Genomic DNA, 24,439 nt, shown 5'->3' with positions numbered 1-24,439 from the left:
GTGCCTAAACTCGACAAGAGAGATAATCAGTCTGGCAAACTTGTCAGACAGGCACCCGGCTTCAGATAAGTATATTGAAGTTTATTACAGTAGCGTATTAATTGGCCAATTGTATGCTTGTATAACTTTAATATTCTATAAATCTGTCTGTCGGTAATAAAGCGAGGCAAAGCCTCATTCATCGGTACGTTTATTAAAATTGTAGTGTAGCTGTGAATATTATCCAGCACTAGACTCGTGAGTGTCCATTGGGTCAGAAAAGAATTCAGCCTCAATAAGTAAAAACTTCACAAGTGTCCATAGTGTTGGAAAAGATTCAGTCAAGCTAACTGTATAAAGTGAATAAATACATTGCATATATACTTGAATATATAAATTAAGTTATCAATTGCTTGCTTAGTTATTTTTTAAGTTATCATATAAGTTCATTTAATTGAATATAATTTCTAGTACTTAGTTAACAGTATTTAGACTACATTTAAGGTCATTTATTATACTTTTACAATTTAATTTGTTGTTTATAGTATAAGTACATATTGGCTGTTAATAGTTAAGGTGCTAGGTTAGACTATGTATGTTTAAATCCCTGATTTAAACAGAGCCAGTGTTCAGTCAGATAACTGAATTTATTAAATCTTATCCTTGTATAAAATACAAGCTGATGTGAGATCCCTGTCTACAGGTGGACTGGAACTTCTATCAACAAAGTCATTCACCCCACCTGTCCCTTACAGCCCACAGTCTGTCATTAGGAAAAGAGGAACTAGGATTTACAACCCTAGCTAGAGATTTTAATTGAATTAATTTGCAGACAGTAAATTTTTAATTTAGTTCAGTACAAGTCCCTGGTAGTCTCCTCTTATATCAATCCCAGCAGGTTTTTCCCACATTAATGGTTCTTCGAACCTAGATATTAATTGGTCCTTTATACCTAGATATTTATGATGATTCGTTTACCGAATATTTCAATGCCAAATACATAAGAAACTTCTTGATTTTGCAATGGAATAATTCTTACATATTCTAGCCTAACCTAGCTATCAGCCAATATTTATCATAGCCATATATCTAAGTAAACAAACTGTTAGCAGTGGCTTAAGCCACCATATCCATTAACTAGTAAGCATTCATAGCATACTAATACTGTTCAGTGTTAAGAAACCACAGTACTTAAGTATATCAGTGTCACAGACACAAGTGCATCTTAATCATATTATTACCTACCTCATTGTGGTAACATTACATATATATTTAAGTGTATTATCTAGCATTATCTCTAATCTACTGATTTTCAGAGCTGCTCATTACATAATATTCTTTAAAAAAGTGTTATCATCACTGTAAGAGCATTTCATTACAATCTAACTATAATCAACTATATCATACCCTATTACAGGTAAAACCAGTAGACATTCTACTGTATTTTATCTAACAATTATTATGGTAACAGATTTTGTAATAACTTTGCAAAAATAGTGCCATTTACTATTTTTAAAAAATTATTACAAGATTTACCAACTTGGTGCATTCGTGCATTCGGGTCACAAATCAAATTATTACAGTACTTTGATAATTGAACACCTGCTACAACCAGATTCCAGGGAGGAAATGAAGGACGATCTTTGGAATCATTACCTAAGTAGACAGGAAAGCTCATTTATCAAAATACATTAACATCATACATATTCATCAGAAAAAAGAGAAAAATCTCGGAATCTTCGAAACTCAGAAAAGGTCAAAATGGCTAACAGTGTTCCACCAGCAGCTGAAACAGGAAATAGGAGGACACTTAATGGTCTGCAAGATCACCTAACTCAACTGATTGACAAATGTCAAAAGTTGGCTAGACAACCATCTCCTGATTTAATAATTCTGAATACCAGAGTAAAAGCAGCTGTGGAGAAGTATGAACAAATCAAACGCCATGCAGAGATTTATCTAACAGAAATGGCTAATGCAGATTTAACCCGAAGGGAACTTCAGGAAATTGTCGTTGAAATGACAATGTATGAAGATAAAATCCAAGATCAACTTGATCCTTTAATCAAACAAATATCTCAAGCAGAAACCCAATCCAATGTGAGCTCATCCACTCAACAGAGAAATGCAACTATCACACATATAGCCGCAGAGCTCCCAAAGGTACAATTACCATATTTTGAGGGCAAGGAAGAAGACGATTGGGATACCTTCTGGAGACACTTTGATTCTATAATAAACTCCAAGACCTCTCTCAAAAAGGCGACAAAGTTTCAATATTTGCAAGGCCAGTTACGGGGAGAGGCAAGGCAGGTCATTGCTAATTTGTCATTAACAGATGATGATTACGACCATGCCTTACAGTTGTTACAAGATAACTACAGTGATAAGGAGACTGCAATTGCACGTCTCTCATACAAATTATTGGATTTACCCTCTCCAAATAAAAGTTATGAGTCACTACAATCATTTCGATTGTCTATAGAATCAATCATCAAAGCCCTCAGTACAAAAGTACCTGTAGGAGATGCAGAGTGGCTTATAAAGTTAATCATTCAAAGGAAACTTCCAAATGAGGTCATAGACAGCCTATGCACTCATTATAACACCAACATCTTATCACAAAGCCAAATCATTGATGGACTTCGAGCTTACGTACAAAGATTACGAAGCCGAGGAAAACTTAGATCTCAAGAAAAAATCCCCAAAAGTGAATCCACGGACAAAAACAGAAATGTCCAAAATGGCAGTCAAAAATCAAGGCAACAAAATTCCTCTTCTGCAAGGTGGAAACTGAATAATGTTGGCTCTTATGCTATATCCCCCACAGTTAACAGAACTGTAGGAAACCAAGCTCCTAAGACAGATAAGACAAAAGGAGCTACAAGTGCCCCAAAATGTTTATTCTGTCAAGAAGCACATACCATTTATCAATGCACAGTTTATGAAGGCCGTGCCAGTCGAATCGATCGACTGAAATCTCTGAACAGGTGCATCTGTTGTCTACGGAAGCACGATACAAGTGAGTGTAACACTCACTTGCAGAACTGCCAATATTGTCATAAAAGTGTACATCACACAGCACTCTGTGGTGATATTAACACTCAATCCAGATCACAGACTTCCAATAATCAACCTGCATCTCAGGCAAAGCCCAAAGATGATAATACCACTACAGCCATACAATTCTGTACAGTAATGAGCAATGTCAACGACTTGGATACAGAAATTGTTACAACAGCCATATTGCCTACTGCACAGCTAGAACTATGCAATCAAGAAATTTGTATTGCAACTAGAGGCTTTTTTGATCAAGGGTCACAGAAAACCTTTATCAGTAAAAAGATGGCAGAAGATTTACAACTTAAATCTTCAAAGCAAGTATCTACATCCATATCAGGGTTTTTTACTAATTCTGGTCGTAGAACCTTTCCAGTAGTAAAACTCAATGTCTGTCTAGGTACATCCCAAAGGACAGTAGAAGCCATAGTAGTTGATAAAATTCCTACTGAAATGGAAGTGACTGGTCTGACAGCCACAATTAAATTCCTAAAAGAAAAAGGAATACAATTAGCAGATCCTCTGCTTGATTCTGACTACATAGGGAATATCGGAATCCTGATTGGAGCTGACTACTATCATCGATTCATTCTGGGATCAGAAGAATCTATGGGTATGAATATACTCAAATCAGCAGGAGGCATATTGATGACAGGACCTATACTAGATCTTGAACCTTCAACTCCTGAAAAATCACATCATACAGAAACTGTAATAGTGGCATGACTAGGCAAAGAACAGTCACCACTTAAAATCCCCCACATGATTGATGATGGATTAGAATCTGTACATCAATTGTGGGAACTTGATGCCATAGGAATAATCCCTGAACAACCAAGTCCTGATGGTGCTAATCTTGCCAGTAAAATCCCACAGACTCAGACACATATTAACACATATCTCTCAGGCAGCTATCCAAACTCTCTTCTCCTTTCACCAATCAGCCCGGCAGATGTTGTGTCCATCATACACTCTCTAAAAACCAAGGCAGGGAACACCAGTGAAATTCCGTCCATTGTGTACAAGAGAGCCTCCCATGCCCTTGCCCCACCCATAGCACTACTGTTCAACAAATCTATAGAGTGTCACACCTTCCCTGATATCCTCAAAAAAGCAAGAGTAACGCCAGTCCATAAAGGAGGCAATCCGGCGGACATAAACAATTATAGATCAATATCAAATCTACCCATTCTATCAAAAATATTTGAAAAAATTATTTACAAACAGCTCTATTCCTACCTCGTAAAATTCGACATACTCAGCCCCTGCCAGTTTGGCTTCCGGTCCCAAAAGAGTACCAATGATGCAATCATTAGTCTCCTTGACATTATCTACTCAGCCCTTGACAAAAATGAGTTCCCGATTGGACTCTTCATTGACCTAAGAAAAGCCTTTGATACTGTTAATCACAACTACCTCTTATTTAAACTCCAGCATTATGGAATCCGAGGCCTTGCCCTTGACTACATCCGATCCTATCTTAGTGACAGACACCAATATGTAACCATCAATGATACAACTTCTTCCACTCTACCAATTACCGTTGGAGTGCCACAGGGCAGCATCTTAGGACCTCTTCTATTTCTTATATATATAAACGATCTGCCTAATGTCTCTAATATTCTCAAACCTATATTGTTTGCTGACGATACTACCCTTATCTACTCAAACCTCAACCCACATACACTAAATAATGTTGTGAATAATGAATTAAAAAAAGTCCACTTATGGATGTCAACGAACAAACTAACATTAAACATCGAAAAGACTTACTACATCTTATTTGGAAGCAAATCATCAAATGCAGTTCAGCTACAGATAGACAACATTAACATCAGTAATAAAAATGATGGCAAGTTTCTTGGCCTATTCCTAGACAAGAGACTCAACTTCAGCACCCACATTCAACACATAACTAAGAAAGTCTCTAAGACAGTTGGTATACTCTCCAAAATCAGATATTATGTTCCTAACTCTGCTCTCCTCTCACTATATTATGCACTAATCTACCCCTATCTTAATTATGGTATCTGTGCATGGGGGTCTACCACTGCAAACCACCTTAAGCCCATCATCACACAGCAAAAATCTGCTATCAGAATAATAACTAACTCTGCTTTCAGACAACACTCAGCTCCCTTGTTTAAATCTCTAAACTTGCTAAATATTAACTCCCTCCACACATTCTCTTGTGTCAACTACATTTACAAAACCCTGTTCTTAAATGCAAACCATGCTCTGAAACTCTCCCTGGACAGATGTAATAGGACCCATTATCACCACACCAGAAATAAATATCTCTTTGATATCCCCAGGGTCAAACTTAATCTGTGTAAACACTCTATGCAAATTAAGGGACCTAGTCTATGGAACTCACTCCCTAGTGTATTGAAAAACTGTAAAACTTTTGCCTTATTTAAAAGCAAAACCAAAAAGTACCTAACTTCATATATTTAGTTTCCTACACTGAGCTTTAAATTTGCTCTGTACCTAGTGGTACCCAATCTCCTAATTTTTATGTAATATCAAACAACCTTATCATTGTGTTCATTGCTGTCTTCTTTTATGTGCTAGCCATATGCTGTATTGTGACTACCAATTTTTGTCAACTACCATTCAAGCTGTCATTGCAATCAATCTTATATTGTTTCTGCTGTATTGTGCCTACCAATTTGTTGTCAACTACCATTTTAAGCTGTCATTGCAATCAATCATAACTACCTATGTGCTTTAATATACTGTACCTATAATTTTCTCTCATCTTTTTTTTTTTCATTCCATGTAATCTGTTATCATTTTTTTGTCTATAAATTTTGCAAGTATTTACCTCCTTAAAATTTTCTTAGATTAAGGACCTGCCCGAAACGCTGCGCGTGCTAGTGGCTTTACAAGACTGTAATTACCATAATTGTATCCTCACATTCCTTATGTACATTCTTGTATATGCATAAATAAAAATAAAAATAAAATAAAAAAATGTCTGTGCATACAATCAATACTTAGAAACTGTACAGTACCATGATGGACAGTACTGGGTAAGGCTACGATGGAAAATCAACCATAAAACCTTACCTACCAATTATCACATGGCTTACAGTCAATTTAAATCTCAACTAGCAAAGCTAAGAAAAAGGCCTGAGCATTTAAAACTCTATCATGAGATTATTGCTCAACAATTAAAGAATAAATTCATCGAAGTCGTGAAACATGACAATAAGCAAACAGGCCATTTTTTACCACACATGGCTGTAATGAGAGAATCAAAAACGACTCCTTTACGGATAGTTTTTAATTGTAGCTCTAAATCTGGACCCCAAGGAACCAGTCTAAATGATTGTTTGCAAACAGGTCCAAGTCTAACTCAGAAATTGTATGACATACTGTTGAAGTTTAGACTTAACAAATATGCGTATTCAGCAGATATAAGTAAGGCCTTTCTCAGAGTTGGCTTGCAGGAAGAAGATAGAGACTTCACTAAGTTTCTATGGGTAGAGAACCCAGAAGATGTCAATAGTCCTGTAGTGACTTTCAGATTCTCATCAGTTCTTTTTGGGGCGACAAGTAGTCCATTTCTATTGCAAGCAACTCTAGATATTCATCTGAAGAAATCATCAAGTCCCTGTAAGACTGAAATCAGTCAAAATCTATATGTAGATAATTTTCAAGGGACAGTTAACAGTACTACTGAACTCTTACAATTATATCAAGAGGCCAACAAGGAGCTACAAGGTGCCAACATGCCACTACAATCTTGGGCCTCTAATAATGCAACATTGAATAATCAAATAGCAAGAGATTACCCTGAATATCACGTACCAGAATCACAAAAGGTGTTAGGTATGGATTGGGATTTAATCTCGGACACAATATCGATCAAATCTGTGCCAGTAAATTACAACATCACTACAAAAAGGGATTTACTTTCACAAGTTAGCAAAGTATTCGACCCACTTGGTCTACTAAATCCTTTGACTATCAAGTGGCGTTTATTGGTGCAAGAAGCATGGAAGGCTAAGGTTGGTTGGGATGATCCACTACCAATCCAGTTACAAAAAGCTTGGATGGAAGTGGCTCAAGAACAAACTTTAGTTGAAAAGATAATCTTTCCGAGACACATAGTCGAGGAAAATGAAGAAGTATCACTACATGTATTCGCAGACTCGTCAGCCAAAGCTTTTGGAGCTTGTGCTTACTTAGTGACTTCTAATCAATCATATCTTATCACCTCTAAGGCCAGAGTCGCTCCATTAAAAAGAGGACTTTGCCTCAGATGGAACTAACAGCACTGCTAACTGGCACACGCTTAGCAGTGCATATCAAACAAGTCTTGTCTACCATGAACATCAAAGATGTCATTATATGGTCTGACAATGAAGCTGTCTTACAATGGGTACGAAACAACAACTGTCCAACTCCATATGTAAAATATCGCGTCTCGGAAATTAAAGAAATTTCCGCAGGCTTTCAATTGTTGCATGTACCAACAAAGGATAATCCAGCTGATCTCTTATCAAGAGGTATGACATTTAAACAGTTTGCAAAGGCAGATATTTGGTTTCATGGGCCTCGATGGTTAGTGAATGGTAGTTGGCCTGAACAAAAGCCACACGTCATTACGACACAAACCATAACTACCACCAGGCAGCAAGCTCAAATATCAGTCTTGGATTGTACTCGTTACTCCTCGCTCATCAAATTAATCAATGTAACGCAGAACGTGTTTCATTATCTCAGGAAAAAAGGTATAAAATACACTTTTCCAGATGCACTTATCTATTGGGTAAGACAAGCCCAGAGAGAAACTTATGGGAATAACTATGAAAATCTTCCGCATAAGTTAAAACACAATCTCGGTCTGTGGATAGACCAAGAAAATCACAACATTCTGCGTTGTGGAGGGAGACTTAAACACGCAGATATCAATCTAGATACCGTGCATCCATGGCTTTTACCAAAAAATCATTGGATCACAAGGTTGATTGTGTTGCATACACATCAACAAATCATCAAACATGGAGGAGTGTTAGACACACTCACACAAATCAGACAGCAGTACTGGATTCCTCAGGGAAGACAGTCAGTCAAATCAATCTTAAAGAATTGCATGATATGCCGAAGGTACGATGCAAGAACTTGCTCTTATCCAGGGCCACCACCCCTACCAAAGGAACGAGTGGTCAATCTACAACCTTTCGAAACGACAGGAGTAGATTATACAGGAGCAATATATCTAACAGGGACTGCAGATAAGCAGCCTATCAAGGCATACATCTGTCTGTTCACCTGTGCTACCACCAGGGCAGTACATATAGAGGTAACACCTGCTCAATCATTTATTCAAGCTTTCCGCAGATTCGCAGCACGCCGATCATGCCCTAAGCTGATGATTTCAGATAACGGAGCAAACTTGGTAGCTGGAGAAGCATGTCTACGGGAAATCTGTTCCCATCCTGCAGTTACTTCCACACTGGAACAGCGTCATTGCAGATGGAAATTTATCCCTCCGAGAGCCCCATGGCACGGAGGATTTTATGAACGGTTAATAGGAACTGTAAAAAGATCCTTGAGAAAATCTCTACACCGTCAGAAAATCAATCTTCAAGAACTCCAGACAGTAATCACGGAAATAGAATCAAGGGTGAATAACCGGCCGTTGACTTACTTGTCTGAGGATCCTACTCAACATGAGCCATTAAGTCCTGCCCACCTAATGTATGGAAGACTTCTGACTCCAGTACCATCTCTAGTGGATGATGAGATCAGAGATCCCTCATATGTGGGTCAGAGCGAGTTGGTTCAGGGGTATAAGCATCTGTCCAGCATAATCCAAAAATGGAATGATGTTTGGACAAAAGAATATCTTACATCTCTACTAGAACATCACTATGGGGCCAATGTCCCACATAATATAGCTAATCTCCAACCTGGCGATATTGTCTTGGTAGACAGTGATGGCCCTAAGGTTGACTGGCCATTAGGTAAAGTTGTCTCAGTCCATCCAGATAGTCAGGGGATTTTGAGAATAGTCAAAATCCTGTCTAAAGGAACAACTTCCCTGAAGACATTGGACAAACTCATCCACATGGAATCAGTGAGCCAGCTGCAGTTAGATCCTGAGAGATCTCAAGACATTCTAACTCCACAAGACCCACAGACTCCTAACAGACACAATCGTCCACAACGGACAGCAGCACAAAAGTGCAAGCAAAATTTGCACTTGTATTATCAATCCAATGGAGAGTAAATAAATACATATGGTTACTATTGTCCTAAGTATTGGACTCTGTGCCAGTTCTCTCCCTCTGGAAGATGTGGGAAATTTTTACCCACCATATCTAATAATCATCTAAGAAATGTATAATTTCTAAATCATTTCTATATCATATCAAAATCATATCTAAATCGTATCAAAATCATATTAGAATCATTATAGATTCATTATATAGCTTGATCCTGGATGACAATGGCACCATGAACACGTACGCAACAGGGCCCTTTTGATGCCTACGTGACTTTGTACATGATCTCTCAAGGATCCAGAAGCTTCTAGAAGGATTTGTTAATTAAAAAACTATTGGAACATTTATTCAACATCCGGTAGGGATAATATCGAATCCTTAATAAGATTCAGTGGTACTTTCAAATACTACTTATAATCTTTAAATCTTATATCTAATTATATTATAATCACATCATATCTTAATCATAAGTCTAGACTGTAAAAATAATCAATCAATATTCATTGAAAGCTACCTCTCAAGGGAGAGGGAGGAGCATCTCGGGGGCGAGAAGCGCCCACGACGATGCCTCGAGGGACTTCGCGTTTGTTTACAACTGAGTGAACAAGTGACTGATCCTTAGCGAACATTACCAGCTCAAGGACACCTTATCTAATATTTTTATCGCCAGTCAACACTCTCTAGAACTGGGGGAGTACCTGGACAATATCTACAAGGAAAATCCTACAACATTTATATAAAATAAGAGTGTATAGTGGAGATCACAGTGAACACGGTTTCCTCCACCTTCATTCCTACTCTTTATCCGATCATTCTTCTGCAACTGCAGGGACAATCACGTAGCAACGCTACCAGATCATCATACAGCAACGCTGTAGCAAAATATAGTGCCTAAACTCGACAAGAGAGTTAATCAGTCTGGCAAACTTGTCAGACAGGCACCCGGCTTCAGATAAGTATATTGAAGTTTATTACAGTAGCGTATTAATTGGCCAATTGTATGCTTGTATAACTTTAATATTCTATAAATCTGTCTGTCGGTAATAAAGCGAGGCAAAGCCTCATTCATCGGTACGTTTATTAAAATTGTAGTGTAGCTGTGAATATTATCCAGCACTAGACTCGTGAGTGTCCATTGGGTCAGAAAAGAATTCAGCCTCAATAAGTAAAAACCTCACAAGTGTCCATAGTGTTGGAAAAGATTCAGTCAAGCTAACTGTATAAAGTGAATAAATAAATTGCATATATACTTGAATATATAAATTAGGTTATCAATTGCTTGCTTAGTTATTTTTTAAGTTATCATATAAGTTCATTTAATTGAATATAATTTCTAGTACTTAGTTAACAGTATTTAGACTACATTTAAGGTCATTTATTATACTTTTACAATTTAATTTGTTGTTTATAGTATAAGTACATATTGGCTGTTAATAGTTAAGGTGCTAGGTTAGACTATGTATGTTTAAATCCCTGGTTTAAACAGAGCCAGTGTTCAGTCAGATAACTGAATTTATTAAATCTTATCCTTGTATAAAATACAAGCTGATGTGAGATCCCTGTCTACAGGTGGACTGGAACTTCTATCAACAAAGTCATTCACCCCACCTGTCCCTTACAGCCCACAGTCTGTCATTAGGAAAAGAGGAACTAGGATTTACAACCCTAGCTAGAGATTTTAATTGAATTAATTTGCAGACAGTAAATTTTTAATTTAGTTCAGTACAAGTCCCTGGTAGTCTCCTCTTATATCAATCCCAGCAGGTTTTTCCCACACACAGAATTACGAGTCCTGTGCGCTGTCCACTCTGCTACCAGACTACCTGTGAGGTGAAGTTAGTGAAAAAAGCGTCTCCAAATTAACGCAGCTTCAGATAATTTTTAAAAAGAAAATGTTTCATTTATCAAAAAAATTTGCGAATTTCATTCAATCACTCAACAAATCTTTTAAGGACAACCTCTCCTAAGATATTGTTATATATAGTATTCCAGTGTACACTGAGGTCACCGAGGTCAGTAAATTCTGACATAATTTTTTTAAAGCATATGTAGAAATATAATTAAATATCTTGGTTAAAATTTTCATCACTTCTTCATGTGATATGTCTTCATATGGCCAGCTTTTATATACAAAGCCTCATCGTATATAATAACAGCAATGCCTAGCATATTTTGCAAACATACAAAACTGTTTCTGTATCAGTCATGCTAGGGTGCACAATCGGTTGTCACAGCAACTAATTTGGAAAGTTCAACCTGTCGTTTAGACAATACTACTACTGCCTGGTATAATTCAGCCCGTGAGGTATGTTCAAGTAACGTTATCAAGTTAACCAGTTTTTTCACGTCATTAATCACCCGTACTGAAGTGGGGATTTTAAGTGATAGCTGATGATGTAGCGTCAGTGCTATCAAGAAGACAAATTGATGGGAATTTACAAGAACCGTTATCTTTTGTTAGCTGTTCTGCTATGTTAGTTTCCAACTTGAATTTTTGATCTATTAACTGTTTCAATCACTTGTATATTCATAATGCGCTGATTAATTTTGTCTTTTGCTGGAAACCGGTCGAAAAGAAAAGGAGCACATTCTGGCCACGATTCTTTAACATATATACCTCATAACTGAGTGGTCTGCAACGATTATCAATTATCTATGTCATCTGAAACCCAGCAACAACTAAGACGTTAGTTTCAACAACCTGAATTTTTATTAGTTTAAACATTCGACTATATTTTGTGTTGCTGATTTCTCGATCAATGTATTCTTGCTCACTTTTATCACAAAGCCGTTTATGAACAGTTTTATCATGTCGCTTTACGGAAGAAGTATTGCACACAACTGATGCCTGATGCTTCATCATCCTTTTTTTTATTATACCAAAGTTTTCTGTCCACGATTCCTGACAATTTTTTATACTGTTTCCGTCAATTGCAAATTTTATCTGAGCTGTTTGAGATGACATTATGCTAAAAATTCACAACTGTAATAATGTAGTAGTGATTGATTAGTCATTCAATACAAATCAAATATATTTATTACGAAAAAATAAATATTCGTGGAACCGCTAAACTACATATTTACTATTATATCACCAAATGCCTAGTGCTCATTTACAAACAACAGAAGACAAATATAAGCAGAGTGACACATGTCTTTGGTACGTTTGTAAATCTCATAGAAAAAAATCTACTGTGACAGTAGATCTACTTTGACAGTAGATCTTTGTCTTCCCAAAGATCTCTAGTAGATCATTGATACTCGTTTAGTTCTGTCATTTACTGAAGAGAACATTGGGACGAGTGATGAATTCAGAACGTGTCACTTGTTCTCAAAATCTTCCAGCTGGTTCCTGCTGATGCGAGACATCTGGGAACACTTCCTTTTGTTCCTGGTTTGTGAAAACTTATTCACTGCTTCGTTTCGCAGTTATGATAATCTTCATATTATTCTTTGAGTTATATACAAGAGTTGTTACATTCTTGTACCTTTATTTCATTCTAGTTACATTTATTTATTTATTACGGGTTGGATTTAAAGAATCAAGGGAGCGGCGATGCATTTTGCATGCCAGCAAAATTTGCTAGTGTGCCACTCTTGGCACCAGTGCAATAGGTTCGTCACCCATGGCCTAAGGGACATTGATAAAACAGTTAAATAAAGGTTTCCTGTACCTGTCAACAGAGTTTATATGAACATATATCTTGCTGCAGGGTCTACACTTGAGCACCTCAAGAATCACAACTGGAGCACAGCCAACACCTATTTTGGCGCCGGAGCCGCATTGCTCCAGAAGGTAAGAATTCCTTTTTTTCCTTCTCGCTTGCTAACTCTCTCCAATATCTCCTTTTTGCAGCTTATCCCCTAAAATGAAAATTCTTAGAAAGTAGTAACGATGTGGTCAAAAGTACCAATATGTCCTGATGGACCTGTAGAGGAGCAGCCTATTATTATGACAATGAGTATTATTGAATTTGGACAAACTGGACACATTTGTATATTTTTGTTGCTAATATGACCTAACCTAACCATCCTAGGCTTAATACATGCTATAAGAGGCCTAATATATTTACAGCTATGTGCTATACTAGGCCTATAAATATTTAGGTTCGGTTTTAGCTTTATGTTTCCGGATTATATAAAAAATTGCCCTCCTCAAAAGAAAAAAAAACTTACTTGGGCTCAATTATTACATTTTGATACAATGGCTTACTTGGGCTCCAATATTACATATCGTCACTTTCAGCTTAATAAATGCTGGAATTTCAGCTTAATAAATGCTGGAAGTTTAGGTTAATATATGCTGAAAGTTCAGGTTAATAAATGCTGAAAGTTCAAGTTAATAAATGCTGGAAGTTCAGGTTAATAAATCCTGAAAGTTTAGGTTAATAAATGCTAAAAATTCAGGTTATTAAATGCTGAAAGTTCAGGTTAATAAATGCTGAAAGTTCAGGTTAATAAATGATGAAAGTTCAGTTTAATAAATGCTGGAAGTTCAGGTTAATAAATGCTGAAAGTTCAGGTTAATAAATGCTGAAAGTTCAGGTTAATAAATGATGAAAGTTCAGGTTAATAAATGATGAAAGTTCAGGTTAATAAATGATGAAAGTTCAGGTTAATAAATGATGAAAGTTCAGGTTAATAAATGATGAAAGTTCAGTTTAATAAATGCTGGAAGTTCAGGTTAATAAATGCTGAAAGTTCAGTTAAATAAATGATAAACATTCCGTCAAATAAATGATGAAAGATCAGATTAATAAATGCTGAAAATTAAGTTTAATAACGTTGAAAGTTCGAATTGATGAATGTTATAAGTTCCTGTTAATAAATTATAAAAGTTCAGTCAAATAAATAATGAAAGTTCATGTTAATAACGTTGACAGTTCAAGGTAATAATGGTGAAAGTTAATATTAATAACGGTAAAAGTTCATGTTAATAAAGGTAAAAATTCAGGGTAATCATGATGAAAGTTCAGATAATTGGCGTTGAAATTTCAAGTTAATAACGATAAACCTTCAAGTGAATAACGATAATAAAGAACAAAGGTTATGGTGGAAGTCCTCATAAAAAGATAACATAAATACTGTAAGAAATATTTTGTTCTCTGAATTAATCAGTGCAAATTGTGAATTGTTTTACTGACTGTATTATGTATATAAACATAAACGACTTGGAGATATTGATGATAATTCAGTGCCAGTGGTGTTATGATTGATGCCTTCCCGGGCTTTCCTGACAGTAACGACGGGCAGGTGAGGGTCTTCATGTCCCATGTTGTATCTTTAGAGTTATAATTTCGCTGTCCTGATGTATGAATTCGTTATCAAACTTAGCCTAAAGTCTGCTTCGGCTGATAATATTGAGTCTTACAACCAATACCTTAACTGGTGTATATATATTTGGTTGATATTGTGGTCAAATGTGGCTCATCCTTGCCCACGGGCTGGTGTCTCAAGATCAATAATAACACACGATCCTCTTAAAAATAACGTCGCTTTTGGCCGTTTGCCCGTATGGCCGAAAGTGGACGTAATTTGAAAATAAAAAAAAAATGAAAATAAATTTGGGATTTTTTTTTAACAACAGTAAGTTAAGGGTCCTCTGATAGGTTAGGTGGGTAGGAAATTCTCATAAAGTTTCAAAACGTTATGAAAAACGTGAATTGAAAGTTTCCTCTCTTAACCGTTCCGAGTAAGCCTGACTACTCAAACAGAAAACGGAACAGTACGTCACTTTTGTGAGTCAACTTCATTTCTAATTACATCCAAATTTGGCCATAACACGCATACGAGCGAAAAGTGACGTTATTTTTAAGAGGACGAGTTGTGACCGTTACGGCTTTTGGGTAACCGTCAAAAATATTATTTTGCCAAGCCATTAAAGGAGTTCTTTTCATTAGAATCACACAACACTTCCCTGGCATTGGTTGTTATAGATTAATCGAGACACGCAGAAGTGCGCATATAAGGTGAGCTACGTGGAGGTGGGCGGGCAGGGCGTCGACGTGTACAAGCAGCCCGTCACCGACTCCGGCAAGGATAGCAAGCGTGGCCGTCTCTCCCTCCACCATCACCACCACGGTCTCTACACCACTCAGCAGGCCGGCAAGGGTGACTCCACTAAGGTCAGGCACTGACACGGATTCGGTATGTACACGGTAATGTTAGAATTAGAACTCATTTTTCGTCTTAAGGTCAGATGGGTATTAGGTCCTGTTTATTACGCCTGATCATACAGTCACTAAAGTCAGACAGCTACCTGGATTTTTATGTTAGATTCCAAATCGATTTTTTCATTCTAATGTCAGTGGGATTCGGATCTTTCACGTTAAGATCAGAGTACAGTAAATGTACTTTCACGAGTATAGTTATACAATATTCTGTTAACTTGGGATGAGGGAAATTGCATGATTGGAAATGTAACATCAGCGCTTTCTTCAGAAATCGTCGGGTTCGTTGTTCAAACTAAGACCGTTTTCAAAAGAATAAAAATATGAGGCTGTGGCTGCTTGTATGAGAAATGGGGAAGGATCGAGTCACATGTTTCGCTAGGTTCAAGTTAATGGAAGTTTATTGAGATAACAAAATACATCCCAAAATGATAGACAAGGTTAGGCTATTTCTACCCTCTTATATTACGGGTCCCTCAAGGGGCGCATAAATCCATTCAGTACTCAAATATTCATCATATTTTACATAAACAAATGTAAAGTAACGGTGAAATAAATGTCTCGTCGCTAGCTCCGTTTAACAGCCTATTAAAGGGATAGATCATGGCAAGATCAGTTATCTAATGAAGAAATGTTGATCAGTTATCTAGTGAAAGAAATATATATATATATATATATATATATATATATATATATATATATATATATATATATATATATATATATATATATGAATTCTACCCTCTTTCAAACACAATTATGTTAGTACACTTTACTCATCAGGACAAATGGAAAACTTTTGACAAGCCGCCGGCTTCCTGTCGTTGTCGAAGTGAATGTTGTGGCGTATATTAATATATGTTACCAGGTAAATTTAGGTAACTAATAAAATTCCCCCAGTCTATCGAATAAAAAATTCTATCGAATTCATATGTTTGAAAAGAGCAGAGCTCTCTTCCCCATATCTGATAGGCATTGTTGTAGTCCGTGCATAAAACTCAACTGGGAACCCTTTATCATTATAGTTGGTTACACTTCAGCGTAACAAGTAGGTTTGGTAAGTATGATTTTTTCTCTTTATAAATCCCTGATATAATATTTGGGGAAGTACAAATGACAACCGATGCCTAGGGTGTCAGATTTACAGATTTTTTTCGAGGGACACTTTGCTTTTGAAACAATAGCCAAATCAACCCATATTCTAAAAAGAGAGAACCTATAGCTACTATGAATCAAATGGACCAAATTTGGGCTGTAGTATCGAAAAGAGGTTTACGTTTTATACAATGGACCACTATAAAGAGCAAACCAAATAATAGAACAGTGATAATAAGCCTAAGAACCAGTCCTAGGCATAAATAAGCAACCCTAGACACATAACCCACAAATCTGAAAAAATGTAATTGTCATGTCGGTCCGTCCTGGACCATTATTAACTCATGCAAAGGTAACATGACTTGCTAATGGTACAGGAAGAACCGAAACGTCGTCGCTTCTTTTATTTTTCAGATGTGTGGGTTGAGTGTCTAATTTTCATCCACGTAATTGCGACTTAATATCCACGTAAGCAATCCTAGTCCTAAAATATGGCAGCCTAAGCCTTAGTACATCTGCATTATGTACATTTAGAACATACGCATGTAATATACATGTCCTAGGGAAGTTAATAATTTGTACTTCCATTTGTAGTAATAATTGATACTGTCACTTTGTGATGACAGATTGACAGGTTGGCCTAACGGTATGGGAGCTGGTGTTGAAGTCGGGATAAAAGTCAAGAATGTCTTCAGACATATGCATCCGTTCCAGGTCACAGTCTACGCATCATCGTGAATGTTTGAAATTCATAATATTGGAAGGATTTTCCTACATAAGCCATCACTTGGTGGTAAAGCTGTACGGGGGTTGGTGTTGGCGAGGTTGTGTAACGTGCAACATACAGAGGTTGCAGCCATGTAAGCTGCAACAATGACGGGTGCAGAGGGTTAGGTGATAATACGAGCTCTTCACTCTTGCAGACATGCAACATTGATGGGTACAGTTGTCCTCTGTCGGAGATCAGGGAGTTTGTAATAGCACAATATGTTGGACAAGTGTTGATGGACACTATGTTCGGTCACGTGTTGATGGACACTGTGTTTGTCCAGGTGTTGATGGACATTGTGTTTGGACACGTGTTGATGAACACTATATTAGAACACGTGTTGAACACTATTTTTGGTCACGTGTTGATGGACACTATGTTTGGACACGTGTTGATGGACACTATGTTTGGACACGTGTTGATGGACACTATGTTTGTACACGTGTTGATGGACACTGTTTGGCCACATGTTGATGGACACTATGTTTGGACACGTGTTGATGGACACTATGTTTGACCACGTGTTGATGGACGTTATGTTTAGACTTGTGTTGATGGACACTATGTTTGTTCACGTTTTGATGGACACTGTGTTTGGACACATGTTGATTGACGTTATGTTTGTACACGTGTTGATGGACACTATGTTTGTTCACGTGTTGATGGACACTGTGTTTGGACACGTGTTGATGGACACTGTGTTTGGACACGTGTTGATGGACACTATGTTTGGCCATGTGTTGATGGACACTGTGTTTGGCCATGTGTTGATGGACACTATGTTTGACCACGTGTTGATGGACACTGTGTTTAGCCACATGTTGATGGACACTATGTTTGGACACGTGTTGATGGACACTGTGTTTGGACACGTGTTGATGGACACTGTGTTTGGACACGTGTTGATGGACACTATGTTTGGGCACGTGTTGATGGACACTGTGTTCGGACACGTTGATGGACACTGTGTTTGGACACGTGTTGATGGACACTGTGTTTGGACACGTGTTGATGGACATTATGTTGGACACGTGTTGATGGACATTATGTTTGGACACGTGTTGATGGACACTATGTTTGGACACGTGTTGATGGACACTGTGTTTGGACACGTGTTGATGGACACTGTGTTTGGCCACATGTTGATGGACACTATGTTTGGACACGTGTTGATGGACACTGTGTTTGGACACGTGTTGATGGACACTGTGTTTGGACACGTGTTGATGGACACTATGTTTGGGCACGTGTTGATGGACACTGTGTTTGGACACGTTGATGGACACTGTGTTTGGACACGTGTTGATGGACACTGTGTTTGGACACGTGTTGATGGACATTATGTTTGGACACGTGTTGATGGACACTATGTTTGGACACGTGTTGATGGACACTATGTTTGGACACGTGTTGATGGACACTATGTTTGGACACGTGTTGATGGACACGTGTTGATGGACACTATGTTTGGACACGTGTTGATGGACACGTGTTGATAGACACTGTTTGAATATACAGGAAATATTGAAAAGTAGGGCTCCCAAAAATCTTTTAATAAAAACTTTGAATTTAGCATTAGTAAGATCATTACCATTTTCACCAAGAACTGTTAATTCTAAACCAGGTTCTATATTTCAGGACCTACTTGTTCCGGTGTTTGAGAACGGAGAACTTTTGATGGATTACACACTCCAAGACATCCAGGAGAGAGCACAGACCGTGCCCAACGACTTCGACGTTATCAGGTTCCTGGAGGAGGACAGAGATTATTAGATCGGTGTTTGCATAAGTGAGAGGGATGCCTTATATGAGGCTTCAAGAACTTTGTTGTATTTAAACCTATTATGAACTAATAAGGAGTTTAAACCTATTATGAGCTACCAGGAGTTTAAACCTATTATGAACTACCAAGGAGTTTAAACCTATTATGAGCTACCAGGAGTTTAAACCTATTATGAACTACCAAGGAGTTTAAACCTATTATGAGCTACCAGGAGTTTAAACCTATTATGAACTACCAAGGAGTTTAAACCTATTATGAGCCACCAGGAGTTTAAACCTATTATGAACTACTAAGGAGTTTAAACCTATTATGAGCTACCAGGAGTTTAAACCTATTACGAGCTACCAGGAGTTTAAACCTATTATGAACTACCAAGGGGTTTAAACCTATTATGACTTACCAGGAGTTTAAATCTATTATGAACTACCAAGGAGTTTAAACCTATTAGGAGCTACCAAGGTGTTTAAATCTATTATGCTCTACAAAGGAATTTATATCATATTTTCTATGCTTCTTGTTACCCATATGACTTAAAATTTATTTGTAAGTTACAGATATACTGAGGAATTAAAATTGCATTTACTCACTAAAGCATTACTCATTATACCTTTTTCCCACTATAGATTTGCCCAGTAAAGCCTTTACCATCATAGCTTTTTATCTATTGACATTACCCATTATAGTTTTACCCACAAGAGCCTTTACCTACCATAGCTTTACCCATATAGCTTTTCAAAAGTAATAAATATGGTACCGAGGATTAAAATTATATTTACCCACTATAGCCCTTACCCCTTATAAGTAGTGTAAAGTGCGACTACGACCGTGCGCAGAACCTGAGCAGGTGAGCTCATTAGACCCACCTGCTCAGGTGGTGCACAGGTATGCAGTCACACAGGGTTGTGGGGGGTTCCCTGGGGTGTGCGCACGTGCCGTCCGGTCGCGCGGCACTTGATACACTCGGTAGAATCATGTTGGAGTGGGGCAGCGGTATGTGGGGGTATGTAGGGGGTATGTGGGTCATGTAGGGTAAGTATAGGAAGAGGTGTGTTGAACAGGTGAGCGATAGTAGTAGATGAATGATGTACGAGTATGTGCCGTAGAGTTAATCGTGTGTATATATATATATATATATATATAGTTGCATATTGTCCTGGGGACCATTCAGGCTTGTTCGCATTTGTGTTCCTCACGTATGCCCCAAAGAATGAGGTGATTTGGTAAAATGCTATGCCCAAGATTACTATCCGAGTGCCGGCGGTGGGGTGGTTCAAATAGCCTCGGCTATCACCTCATTTTGTCCGGTCGTGATGGTCAAGTGGATTAAGGCGTCTTGTACATACTAGTTGCGTTGCTTCTGGGAGTATGGGTTCGAGTCACTTCTGGGGTGTGAGTTTTCAGTTGCATATTGTCCTGAGGACCATTCAGGCTTGTTCGCATATATATATATATATATATATATATATATATATATATATATATATATATATATATATATATATATATAAATTGTGAGGGTACCACCTCTGGTGCCAATGTGGGGACCCATAGCCTCAGAGAAGAAAATAAAAAGTATTCAGAGGAGACCTTGTGGTCTCTCACTGAACACTAATATTATCTTCTCCTACCACCCCCATTCTTTTGTATGTACACATATATATTTGCTTTATTTGAACCTTGTTACAAAAAAGGAGTTACATATAGGTTACAAAGATGGTTATCATAGGTTGTCAAGTTCCTCCAGCTCCTCAGATGGCGGGCAGGAACCCTGGATGCAGTGCGCATTTCCCCTCTGTATCGCCACGCTGAGGGGCTGGAAAAGAAAGCTGGCAGCTCTAGGGTCCCTTGATGTTTCAATGAATCTAGAACCCAGTTCCTTAAAAAAACTGGTAGCACTTTTACCCCAGGCGCCGAATGTCTCAGAAGCAATGGGGACAAAATTGTAGTGGTGATCCAGTTCTCTATACTTACGGGATTTGGCTGCTTCCCTGTGGGTGGCAACGCCACCTGGTTGTGCAACACTGAGGTTAATGTAGGTGTTAGCCAGGGTTGAAACGCACGTGTAGTCCGATACCAACTGCTTGCCATTCTTCCAGGGGTTCACTGTGATACCATCCGGGCGACCAATAAGAGCATCAGAGTTACGGGGTGTTAGGTAACGGGGCTCTCTTTCAGCTGGGCATCCAGCTGTGGTTAGGCTCCTCTTGATGATGTCGTTAACTTTAGCCATCTCTAACGAAGCCATGATGAATCGCATCTGGGTTTTGATGACGGATTTGACGCAGGCGGTAGAGGAGTTGCTGTCTTGTCCTAGTCAAGCACTCGTTGATGTTGTGACGATAATCTCCTTCAAGAGATTGAGCCTGCTCTTCCCTCCATAATTACGTCTTCACAATTATATAAAAAGACTATGGAAGAAATGTCCAACAACGACAACAACACCAGCAAGGCTTGCCAGGGTGAGCAAAAACGTATGCAGCCCGCCACCTGTTCGGACCCAAATCACCAAACTACATGTTGATCGCTGCCGGCTGCGCTGATTGGTCGCCGGTCTGGCTGCACCTGCACTCGCCCCCCATACTACCTGATGTCTGGGGTCGCCCCAACATCAGTCCTCAGAATGTTCAGTGCTTTCGTGGCCATCACACCTCCCAGCTAGACGTTAGCGTGTACTGAGAGAGGTGGTGGCTTTAAGCCAATATTCCAGCACCTCCCACTTAACTTTTGTTGCACTCCTTGTTATTTTGCCTTAACGTAACTTTTCATTGTGTCATTTAATTATTCTTATTATTTTGATTCATTGATTTTATTATAAGAATTTGTTTGTGCATTATTTTCATGTTTTGATTTATTTAACGTAATTAAAATTTCATTGTTAAAGTTTACTTGTGTTTTGTGTGTCTTCTCCTTACCTTACCACAGACGAAGTTCCAGTTTTTTCTATTTTTTTTATAACTATGTGACGAGGCCATACCCCTAGCCTTAAACAGCCGAACACCAACGCGTTACCGTCACAAGTTATATGGGGGCCTGTCCTAGGAGCTTCACTCAGGTACTGGTGCCAAGTGGTAATTTATGGTAAGCGTATTTAACTTTGTTAACGTAGCTTTACTATTTTTCATTCAATTTCATTTTTATAAGGTGCGGTGTATTGTGCATTACGAGAGTAACATTAGTGAAGGTGAGACAACTTTGGATTACGTGGTGACTGTAGGCCGCAGTCATACTCTTAATTGGTCATCTCTCCCTCCTTGTTATTACTCGTGTTTACCATCTATGTCCCTTGAATATTTCTCATTCTGACAGATCATCATATTGGTACCCTGGTACTGTGGTCTGCCCCGGGTCAAGAGTACCCAATCTTCTGCAATCTGACTGTAGGAGGACAAAGAGGGCCATAGTTCCTCTAGCTCGAACTTTAGTTGCTGAATTGGGACCTCAGCAGCAGTTCTCGTCACCAGTTGACACCTCGCACCCCTACACGTCAGTCAGAGATGATGATACATACAACGGTAGGGAATTAGCTTATTTTTTCAGAGCACAAAAGTTCGCTAATTCTGTAAGTATCATATTAAATTCAGTGGGAAAAACTTGCTTTATGTCCTTTAGAGACTTGGCAAGGTATGCCTACATCCTTGGACTACCAATTTTACTTTTGAAGCATTTAACTGTTTCATTTGTTTTCGAAACTTTGTTTCATTTGTTAGTAGGATTTTCTTGCCCTTATTCTCTTACATGAGTACCGGGTACAAGATTTCCTGCGCCCTTGATTTAATTTAATATCTTTCACTTAACGTTAATTGTTAAAGATCACACAGGATAGGTACCAGTTGCCACGTTGTCCTGTTTCTGACATTTCATTATTGAACATTCGTGTACCTTTATTTGCTAATTTCACCATGTTTCGTCTCCAAACTTTCCGTGCAAATCCAGCAGGTGAAATAGGGACTTTAAGTCGTGCCAAGAGGACTGAATTACAAACTCTTGCACATGAGTATCAACTAGAAGTTCCCTACCAAGCCAACAAAAATGACCTACACAACCTGTTGCTGGATTACTATTTAGAGCAAGGTAAGATAGACTCTGACACTCATGAAACTTACTATATTGCAGATAAAACTGATTTGGCAACGCTGAAACTCAAACTAGAGCTGGCCAAGATTGAACGTGAGCAGCAAAGGGAAGCCCTCGAACAACAAGAACGAGCTGCTGCCATACGAAGAGAAGAACAAGAACGCGAAGCTGCTTTGAGGAGAGACGAACAAGAACGCGAAGCTGCTTTGAGGAGGGAAGAACAAGAACGAGAAATCACCCTCAGAGAACGTGAAGCTGCTTTGAGGAGAGAAGAACACGAACGCGAGGTCGCATTACTCCGTGAACGTGAAAGAGTACAGCTTGAAACCAAACAACGCGAGTTGGAAATACAACGCGAACATGACAAGCAACAAGCGACTCTGGCTCTAGAGTGTCGTCAACGCGAAATCTCCTTGGAAACTTCACACTTCACCCAACGCCAGCGAGCTACTGCCAATCTTCCCGTCAGTTTTAATATATCACATGCAAGTAAGTTAATGCCATCCTTTGTAGAAGCAGAAGTTGATGTTTTTTTCACCACCTTTGAAACCCTTGCTAATCAACTCAGTTGGCCTGTCAACCAATGGGCCACACTTCTCAGAGTCCATCTTACAGGTAGAGCTGCAGTCACACTCAGTACTTTGGCGTCTGAGAATGACTACTACACTCTGAAACAAGCAGTGTTAGACGCCTACCTACTTTCCACCGAAAGTTATAGAAGGAAATTCCGTGACCACCTGAAGGCAAGTACCACTACCTTCCTTGAGTTTGCTAACACGAAACGGAGGTATTTCATGAAATGGCTGGAAGCAGCACATGTCTCTACTTTTGCAGAACTCGTCAACCTGATGCTTGTTGAAGAATTCTTGAGACGTGTGCCGCCTCCTGTCCGCCTCTACTTAGCAGATAAAGAAGAAACCGACTACCTGAAGTGTGCTAAGTCGGCTGACACTTACAGCCTCATCCACCGGCTGACACCTGAACCATCCTCCAGTAAGAAGTCGTGGTACAGTTACGAGAAGGTGAGCCCCGATCAAGCTGGTTCACAACTGTACTGCAAATATTGTAGACTTTATGGACATACCATAGACAAGTGTGGTAAGTCTCAATACAAGGGAACCACTGACCAACAACGACCCAAACCAACTCCTCCTAAGTCCGGTAAGCCTGTGATGAATGTTGGTGTTGATGTTAATGATCTTTCTCTTTTCAGTAACCACCTGTATACTGGAACTGTCTCTGCCAACGGTTCAAATCCGGAGGGACGTTT

General features: G+C 38.5%; 1 protein-coding gene across 1 annotated transcript in view; it reads left to right on the top strand.

The window, feature by feature from the left end:
• The window catches only part of LOC138352581 (nicotinamide phosphoribosyltransferase-like), a 151,361-nt gene extending 132,276 nt beyond the window's left edge, over positions 1–19,085 (top strand). The window contains exons 10-12 of the mRNA XM_069305071.1: positions 12,992–13,074; positions 15,215–15,403; positions 18,951–19,085. Coding sequence (XP_069161172.1) covers positions 12,992–13,074; positions 15,215–15,403; positions 18,951–19,085 — 407 coding nt within the window. The remainder of the gene's footprint in view (positions 1–12,991; positions 13,075–15,214; positions 15,404–18,950) is intronic.
• Positions 19,086–24,439: the final 5,354 nt, after the last annotated feature.

This window comes from Procambarus clarkii, chromosome 54 (genome assembly GCF_040958095.1).
Source record: "Procambarus clarkii isolate CNS0578487 chromosome 54, FALCON_Pclarkii_2.0, whole genome shotgun sequence".
Classification (NCBI taxonomy): domain Eukaryota; kingdom Metazoa; phylum Arthropoda; class Malacostraca; order Decapoda; family Cambaridae; genus Procambarus; species Procambarus clarkii.
This window is presented reverse-complemented; position numbering and strand designations above follow the sequence as displayed.